General features: G+C 39.5%; 1 protein-coding gene across 2 annotated transcripts in view; it reads right to left on the bottom strand.

Moving 5' to 3' along the window:
- Positions 1-4,286: 4,286 nt before the first annotated feature.
- LOC308332388 (protein MTSS 1-like) overlaps positions 4,287-10,250 on the bottom strand; it is an 80,246-nt gene continuing 74,282 nt past the window's right edge. For both annotated transcript variants that reach the window (XM_080788274.1, XM_080788275.1), the window contains one exon: positions 4,287-10,215. In XM_080788274.1, coding sequence (XP_080644400.1) covers positions 9,545-10,215 — 671 coding nt within the window. In that variant the 3' untranslated portion in view covers positions 4,287-9,544. The remainder of the gene's footprint in view (positions 10,216-10,250) is intronic.

The following is a 10,250-nucleotide window of genomic DNA, read 5'->3' as shown; positions in this document are numbered from 1 at the left end:
AGTATGCCGTACGGTAGGGGCTATAGCCCATGTTCAAAAATGATGAAAAATGAGGATAACATTTTTTTCAAAAATTCAAAAAACGATGGGCTATAACCCATGTTTTTTGAAATTTTGAATTTTCTTCAAATCCTCAAAAATGATGAAAAACGGCGTGCTATAGTATGCCGTACGGTAGGGGCTATAGCCCATGTTCAAAAATGATGAAAAATGAGGATAACATTTTTTTCAAAAATTAAAAAAACGATGGGCTATAACCCATGTTTTTTGAAATTTTGAATTTTCTTCAAATCCTCAAAAATGATGAAAAACGGCGTGCTATAGTATGCCGTACGGTAGGGGCTATAGCCCATGTTCAAAAATGATGAAAAATGAGGATAACATTTTTTTAAAAAATTCAAAAAACGATGGGCTATAACCCATGTTTTTTGAAATTTTGAATTTTCTTCAAATCCTCAAAAATGATGAAAAACGGCGTGCTATAGTATGCCGTACGGTAGGGGCTATAGCCCATGTTCAAAAATGATGAAAAATGAGGATAACATTTTTTTGAAATTTTGAATTTTCTTCAAATCCTCAAAAATGATGAAAAACGGCGTGCTATAGTATGCCGTACGGTAGGGGCTATAGCCCATGTTCAAAAATGATGAAAAATGAGGATAACATTTTTTTCAAAAATTCAAAAAACGATGGGCTATAACCCATGTTTTTTGAAATTTTGAATTTTCTTCAAATCCTCAAAAATGATGAAAAACGGCGTGCTATAGTATGCCGTACGGTAGGGGCTATAGCCCATGTTCAAAAATGATGAAAAATGAGGATAACATTTTTTTCAAAAATTCAAAAAACGATGGGCTATAACCCATGTTTTTTGAAATTTTGAATTTTCTTCAAATCCTCAAAAATGATGAAAAACGGCGTGCTATAGTATGCCGTACGGTAGGGGCTATAGCCCATGTTCAAAAATGATGAAAAATGAGGATAACATTTTTTTCAAAAATTAAAAAAACGATGGGCTATAACCCATGTTTTTTGAAATTTTGAATTTTCTTCAAATCCTCAAAAATGATGAAAAACGGCGTGCTATAGTATGCCGTACGGTAGGGGCTATAGCCCATGTTCAAAAATGATGAAAAATGAGGATAACATTTTTTTAAAAAATTCAAAAAACGATGGGCTATAACCCATGTTTTTTGAAATTTTGAATTTTCTTCAAATCCTCAAAAATGATGAAAAACGGCGTGCTATAGTATGCCGTACGGTAGGGGCTATAGCCCATGTTCAAAAATGATGAAAAATGAGGATAACATTTTTTTGAAATTTTGAATTTTCTTCAAATCCTCAAAAATGATGAAAAACGGCGTGCTATAGTATGCCGTACGGTAGGGGCTATAGCCCATGTTCAAAAATGATGAAAAATGAGGATAACATTTTTTTCAAAAATTCAAAAAACGATGGGCTATAACCCATGTTTTTTGAAATTTTGAATTTTCTTCAAATCCTCAAAAATGATGAAAAACGGCGTGCTATAGTATGCCGTACGGTAGGGGCTATAGCCCATGTTCAAAAATGATGAAAAATGAGGATAACATTTTTTTCAAAAATTCAAAAAACGATGGGCTATAACCCATGTTTTTTGAAATTTTGAATTTTCTTCAAATCCTCAAAAATGATGAAAAACGGCGTGCTATAGTATGCCGTACGGTAGGGGCTATAGCCCATGTTCAAAAATGATGAAAAATGAGGATAACATTTTTTTCAAAAATTCAAAAACAATGGGCTATAACCCATGTTTTTTGAAATTTTGAAATTTCTTCAAATCCTCAAAAATGATGAAAAACGGCGTGCTATAGTATGCCGTACGGTAGGGGCTATAGCCCATGTTCAAAAATGATGAAAAATGAGGATAACATTTTTTTCAAAAATTAAAAAAACGATGGGCTATAACCCATGTTTTTTGAAATTTTGAATTTTCTTCAAATCCTCAAAAATGATGAAAAACGGCGTGCTATAGTATGCCGTACGGTAGGGGCTATAGCCCATGTTCAAAAATGATGAAAAATGAGGATAACATTTTTTTCAAAAATTCAAAAACAATGGGCTATAAGCCATGTTTTTTGAAATTTTGAATTTTCTTCAAATCCTCAAAAATGATGAAAAACGGCGTGCTATAGTATGCCGTACGGTAGGGGCTATAGCCCATGTTCAAAAATGAAAAATGAGGATAACATTTTTTTCAAAAATTCAAAAAACGATGGGCTATAACCCATGTTTTTTGAAATTTTGAATTTTCTTCAAATCCTCAAAAATGATGAAAAACGGCGTGCTATAGTATGCCGTACGGTAGGGGCTATAGCCCATGTTCAAAAATGATGAAAAATGAGGATAACATTTTTTTCAAAAATTCACAAAACGATGGGCTATAACCCATGTTTTTTGAAATTTTGAATTTTCTTCAAATCCTCAAAAATGATGAAAAACGGCGTGCTATAGTATGCCGTACGGTAGGGGCTATAGCCCATGTTCAAAAATGATGAAAAATGAGGATAACTTTTTTTTCAAAAATTCAAAAAACAATGGGCTATAACCCATGTTTTTTGAAATTTTGAATTTTCTTCAAATCCTCAAAAATGATGAAAAACGGCGTGCTATAGTATGGCATGAATTGAACAAAGGGCATTGTTCAATTCATCAAAACATTTAGAGACAAACAAATAGACACTTATATGTAGTTAAAGCAACAGAGTTAAGCAACAGAAACAAACAACAATGGATTATACAGTGTAAAGACACCAATTTAATTATAAATGTCAATAAAGTTGAATATCTAATAATATCAATTTAAAATGTATTATCCAATACAAATTTCCTTACCATTTTTAATGTTTTAGTTTTGTATTGCTATTTTTATTTGCTAATTGTAGATTGACCTACTTTTTGTTTCTGGCATTCCGCTGCTTGTTATTTTTTATTTTATTTTCATGTGAAGTACTTTGAGTTGCATTTTATGTATGACATGTGCTATATAAATAAAGTTTAATATGTGAAGTACTTTAGTTGTCAAGGATGCAGACAGAGTTGAACCCAGGAGCAAAGTCACAACAAACTAGAGTATAATAATAAAGTATTTAATAAAGAATTACGAGATATCTTACACAGGGGAATGCAGGTAGGAATCAGGCATGAATCAGAATGACATCAAAGTCAACACATGAACAGGCAGGACATCTGTGACACAGGTTATGAACTGACAATGAGTGTTTGTACTGAGTCCAGTTTTATAGTGAGCAGGTTGATTGGAGAAGTGTTCACTGCTGGGCTGATTAGGTAGTTTACAGGTGTGTAAATGGAACTGGGTGTGCTGGAATGGGATATGGGAGGCCAGTGTGGAGACTGAGGGAGAGACAGAATGTGACAGAGTTGCATTTTATGTATGAAATGTGCTATATAAATAAAGTTTACACCACTGACTGTCCCTCCATATAAAATAAAGGCGAAAGTCACAAAAAAAAGTTGATCAGTTATAATTCCAGACTATGAAGAATCATTTAATAAAGGAATACTTCCAGATTCAGTTAAATGGTAAATGGTGCATTTATATAGCGCCTTTATCCAAGGCGCTTTACATAGATTGTGCATTACATTCACCCATTCACACACTGATGGCAGCGGAAACCATGCAAGGCACCAACTAGCACATCGGGAGCAATTAGGGGTTCAGTGTCTTGCTCAAGGACACTTCGACAGTAACTCTGGGGGAGCCCGGGTTCGAACTGGCAACCTTGCGGTTCCCATCCAGGCACTCTACCCCTGAGCCACCGCCTGCTCGTCATATGACATAACAGAGAGGAATGGGCCTGACCCTAGCAGTTAGCTCAGTGTGATGAGTGGCTGTGTTTGTGATCCACAGGTCCAGGGTTCAAATCCCACATTTCCCACACTTTGCTTTGCACACTGACTTTCTTGAATAAAAACTCAAAAGCACCAGGAGACATCTGCTGAATGCCCCAAGGTGCCTTGGCTCAATGGTGTGGAGCGCTTCACCCGTTGCCTCTGCTTCAGACGGTTGGCCGGTTCAAGTCCCATGTCATGACATCAAGGTGCTGGGAAGGACCATCGGGAGACGGTGCTCTCTCCCCCTGTTTCCTGAAAAGTAACGGTTGGGGGTTATGCCGTACGATATAGGCTATAGCCCACGGTCCAAAATGATGAGAAACGAGGATAACTTTTTTTTTCAAAATTTCAAAAAACATGCGGATTATTATTGTCAATTGTTTTTCCTCAAATGCAATTTATATAACATTAACCACTTGAACCCTAGCATACAATTGGGAAAACATTTGCCAAAAATAGTTTATCAACAAGCTCACAATGCGTTGCGTTGTGAGCTTGTAGATCGGCAAATCTCTGAGATTTGGAGTAGAGGGAAATACTGAGCAAAGCTAGACCTTGGCCTGGGGGACTCACTCAGTGTAATATCTTGGGTTTAAGTGGTTCATTTAACACACATTGATACATTCAGGCAGGGATGCCTTTTAGTGGTCATGATCTTGTATTGTAAATCCTTGCCTGGCTATACACAAGTCCCTTCATTGCCCTGTAGTGCAACTATAACCAATATCAGACTGGGACAACTTTAGAGGAAGTCAATATAAATGAGCAGTAGGCTACCGGTTGTTCACCCTTTCATCAATTACACACACCATTAAGCCTTGAATTCATGGAGATTCTTTTAGTTTTGACTCATTTCTAAGTCAATAATTTGATGACCGGGTCATCGGTCAGTAAATTATTGGCTCAGGAATGCAACAAAAACAAAATAAATATCGATGAAATCAAGGCTTCATGTGTCATTGATAGAAAATAAGTCATTTTTTGGGTTTGCAGGGTTGAGTTTCATTTTAAAATGTGATATCCACCATTTGTGAAAAAGATTATTAAAATAATTGCTGGGTAAAATGAACTACTTAATAAAATGTATTACACACATTAACAACGTGCTTATAGAATAATATTGGGAAATGTAAACATAGACATTTTCTTTTTTTTTAAATGTTTACAATGAACATACAGTTGGTATTTTCTTAGCTTTCGTTGCCTAAATGGATACATGGTGATTTGGAATGAAACCCTGATATAGAGAACAGGAAAGGGGTCAAATCAAGTGTCTGAGGAGAACAGCACCGGGCGAGTCTTTTTCTTATTCTTTTCATCAAACCAAGATTTAAAACATCAAACCTGGATAACCTTCATAACCATTTAATAGCATACAGAAAATTTGGCAACTCATCTCAACATCAAAAGCTTTATTAAAAAAAAAAAAAACCCAAATCAAAACACACCAACAGCAGCCACTACTTACAGCTCCGGGACAAAATGGCCTTCCTACACACACACTGGGGTTGGACGAGTGATTTTGGGTTGAGCTCCAATCTGGATCACCTGCTAATTGGGAGAATCAGTCAAATTGACATTTCTAGGCATTTAGCTCATCTTCTCATGCAGAGAGACCTGCAATGAAGGTTAAATGCCTCACTCAAGGGCACTGCAACAGGACAAATGCCTGTTAGGCCCGAGTTATTTTTGGTGTGACACTGAAGTATAAATCACCCGTAATCCCTATAAATGGGGCGTTACGGGTGTTATAGCTGTAACCAGACTAGGGCACATTGTCAAAGTCGTTACATACAGTATTATACCCGTGTATACTGCTGTAAATCACTATAACAACTCCAGTGATTGGATTGGGACCACCCAGACTATTGATAGTAGACATAAACAGTCATATCTCCTCGCAGATCTTTTGAACATTCAGCGTCATATGCATGTCATCGCATCAGCTACACGCGTGTTCCGAAAACCTATGTGGAATATTAAGGGAAGGGGGCGGTATAAAAACCAGACAGGCTTCAGTCGTCATATATAGGTGTCAAACTGCCGGACACTGAAGTAGAAATGTATGACCCTACTGTAGAATTAACATCATCCCAGGGATCTATGGGAACCGATTCCTGTGTAGAATTAACACATCATCCCAGGGATCTATGGAGACAGATTCCTGTGTAGAATTAACACATCATCCCAGGGATCTATGGAGACCGATTCCTGTGTAGAATTAACACATTATCCCAGGGATCTATGGGAACCGATTCCTGTGTAGAATTAACACATCATCCCAGGGATCTATGGAGACAGATTCCTGTGTAGAATTAACACATCATCCCAGGGATCTATGGAGACCGATTCCTGTGTAGAATTAACACATTATCCCAGGGATCTATGGAGACGGATTCCTGTGTAGAATTAACACATCATCCCAGGGATCTATGGAGACCGAAGTTCCATTCGGGGTACGTAAATAACTTCAGTACAGTAAACAGTTAATACTAAACCCTTTTAACAGAGTGAGGGGCGGGGGAAGAAATAAAACAACATGCATTTATATCAGAGATGCTTAAGGATCTGTGAATTGAAATGTTGAACGCCCGGCAGCACAGATGGGGGAAAAGTTGAAACATTTCTCCTACTCAATAATACCACAAAGAAATGCATAAAAACCTTTAAGAAAATAGAGGAGAAATGAACCGGATGAAAATAAATACATTAAGGACTATAATATTATAGTATAAAATGGGAGTTAACTGTATTCCAGCTCAGCAACCAGGCAACTAGTCTTGCTATCCCACACCAACATTACAAGCCAGTATCAGTTTGCAAATGTGCTCGTTACACATTAACCGTTTATAATTTCATACACATCCGGTCGTACAAGCATTTAAATGACATTTTAAATGCTTATAACGACACACTGGATCCTGTGTATTTTAGAGCTGCCTAACCCAGTGATGTACAGTGATGGGAAATAGAGCTCTTCCCTTGACACATACAGTACAGTACTTATTACAGTATGTGTGCAAGCCTCTGTAACTTACACTTTTATTTGTCATACGTAATGTACATTTTGGCAGTCCTGCATCTGCTCGGTCGGTGTTGTTGCATGCAGAAAATAGCAGATCTGCAAGCTCACAAAGCATTGCGGATGTGACGCGCTGTGAGCTTGTAGACCTGCCATCTTCGGTGTGCGACACTGTTGCACGACAGAGCATAAATTAAGCACAAGCTAGAACATCATGTGACTAGAAATCATTCCAAATAAATATCATGAAGATGCTGTATATACTGTATACCTGCTAGATTCTCCAGTTATTTAGGTGTATATTTCAATAGAGATATACAATTTTTTATTCTCCATTTAATCTAGTTATTGGGACAGTGCACTAGACTTTATAATTTATTAAAATGTGTACAAATTGTCTTCTGCCTACGTACCAAACCATGTGGAAACAATATCAAAGACATTTGGACTCTTGAATGACACACAAAACAATTTAGTGTCAACAAAAAAACAAACAGATATAGGCTATATGCTTTTGGAAATCAAGCATTTATCCAAGTTACTGTCCCAACACTTTAGCTTTTGAACTAACATTAGATCTTAAAAGGTCCACAGGAACCTACTATCACTACCATCACTGGACATGCATCACTATGATAGTTCAATACACTAATCCACATTACTCCAATTACTACAGCCAAGTAGTAACAAGTAATCTGTAGCAGCAACCAGTGAACCACTACCATGGACTAGATGCATATTTGAAGAGTTTTAGTTGATCATTTTTGGGTGATGTTTGAGCAATATGTCACTGATGGTACGGTATGAGGAGATGGGAGGGAACACGTCATTAGGGAACCAGGAAGACTACAAGTTTGAAGTGGAAAGGAAATATGAAGAATCACCATGTGATATTAACTGATATTAAAACGGATAAGTATGTTAATTACTTTCCCAAGCACAAAGAGAATCGTAAGTGCTTTGGTGCTTTCCAAATACGAGGTGATTTCTCACTTTTAGGTTGCTTGTTAATGATGTTGAAGCCTACAGTTATATTGTACAGCTAATAGCAAAGATAATAGTGCCAACAGTCAGTGCTTGATAACGAATAGTTAACAGCTATAAGTACGATTGCTAAAAACCAATGGTTTATAATAAGCTGTAGGCAACACCTGATGTGGGTCGATCTATTTCACTCTTAACGTGTAGCCAATGAACCACATGTACCACGGTACTCACACCGACAGGCAAGTTGATCTCCCAGGTTGAAGGCTTCCTGGTTCCTCAAAAGAATCCCTGTTCCTCCTTCATTTACCGTTCGTATTGGTACTGTAGGTTATTAGTAGATTAAGGTATGTGTATTCTCTTATTATGCTAATCCAGGAGGCACAAGGATTATTATTGTACTGGGGTAAACTCCTTTAGAGCATGCAGGCTTAATTATGTGGTTTTAAATGCTGTAGAAAAGTCTTTGCTGCTATAGAAAGGGTCACAGGACTCTCCAAAACGGTACACAACATAGTAATTAGATACTTCCTTAATTAATTCTTTCCCCAATCTCCATTTTCCTTCTGTCTCATCTCATCTTTTCCATTCTTTCATTGTCCTTGTAATATCCTCTCCTTGAAATACCTTATATATGTTTTCACAGAAAAAAACAGCAAGAAAAAGATTCAGCCTAAACTGAACGAAAATAAAAAGTTATTTAAGTAACATTCAGCGCTAAGGCTTTTGGCACCTTTCCTGAAAACGAGAGAATGGGGGGGTAGGCAGGGGGAATAAGAGGAGAGCTGTGACAACAAAACATACAAACGCATCAAGATATAAATATGTACATACAAATAAAGATCTTTTGAAAATACTCATTCCTTCTCCTCTGTCCAGCCCCCTCTCATATCATTTTCCCTCTTATCTTCCCCGCTTTCCTAAACGACACTGAAACATGTAGTCATATTTTTGATCTAAACATATCGGCTACAACAATATCCTTCTTATGCAGGTGTCCATCCGTTGGCAACATCATTTACACTTCACTCTTGTTCCGTTTGCTCGTTTGCTCGGCTGAAGTTGCTTCGAAGAACGGAGCAGGGGTCTCTCAAGTTTAACCGTAAAGAGGTATTTCACGTTGGAGCAGAATTTTCATTAATAGTCAACCTCAACCAAGAAAATGCTTCGGCGCTAAGGCTTCTGGCACCTTTCCTGATGACGAGAAAATGGCTGGCGGGGTAAAAGAGGAGAGCTGTGACAACAGCAAACCATCAACCATTTCAAATAAGTCAAATAATGTTTGATAGGATTATTTCTTGGTCCCCATAGACTAGAAGCCAAAAGCAGAAATAAATCAGCATGGGCAGCCACCAGGACAAACAATATCCTTATCTATAGCATTTATTCCTAAAACTACACTGGCATGTTGTGTGCAATACAGTTTAGTTGTTGTCTTTTTACCCCAAAATGAAATACCACTTTAACCATCAATGACAACATATCCAATTTGACCCCTGATCAGCATCTTGAGTCAACTCCTCCATTTGACCATTTGCATCTATTTTGTAGTGGCCATTTTGTGTCTGTACTCATTCACTTCAATCCAATTGGCAAATCCGTGGCTGATGGACGCGGGCGACCCAACGGCACGCGTCCCTCATCTCAGTGGATCCTGGGCGCCGACCGGTCATTGCTTGTCGTTTTCTTGAGCCTAACGCCTCGCCGGATGGACACCAGAACATCCTCCACCTCGCCTCCGCTGCACTCCATCTCCTCCAGCACCTCTGGCAGAGGCTGACGCTCCCACTCTGTCACCCGAGCGCCGGGCTGCGGAGGCGGGGTCGGAGGGTCAGAGCTCCCCCCACTGTGGAGGGCCTGGAGAAGGCCGCCGTTTTCCCAGGTCGGCGTGGTCGTCTTGGACGAGAATGGCCCCTGCGGCGAAAGCGGGGTCTGGGGGCTGAACGGACTCCGCGCGCTGGGACCCCCGCCGTCGTTTCCCTCGCTCAGGCCCCAGCCCCCGGGGTGCTCGGGCACCGTGGGCGTCTTGACGGGGATCATCGGGGGCTTGATGGGGATGGGGCCCAGGCCCAGGCTCCCCGGGGGCCGGCGGAGGTTGGGCTTGGACGAGGGCGTGCGTCGGATGGTGGCCGTGCCCGGAGTCACCACGGCGGACGGGTTGGAGGGAATGCCCGCGGTGGAGGCAGGCCTCTTGGACTGGAACATGCGTCGGTAGGACTGGCCGATGTCGCTGCCCCGGGGGATGGTGCACGACTTGTCCAGGTCCTGCTCCGGTTCCTGGTCCACTCCCACCGAGAAGTAGTCACAGTCTGACACTGACAGGGATTAGAAAAACAGGTCATTTTTCATT

Source organism: Protomyctophum bolini (assembly GCF_963924005.1).
Source record: "Protomyctophum bolini genome assembly, chromosome: 17".
Lineage (NCBI taxonomy): Eukaryota > Metazoa > Chordata > Actinopteri > Myctophiformes > Myctophidae > Protomyctophum > Protomyctophum bolini.
This window is presented reverse-complemented; position numbering and strand designations above follow the sequence as displayed.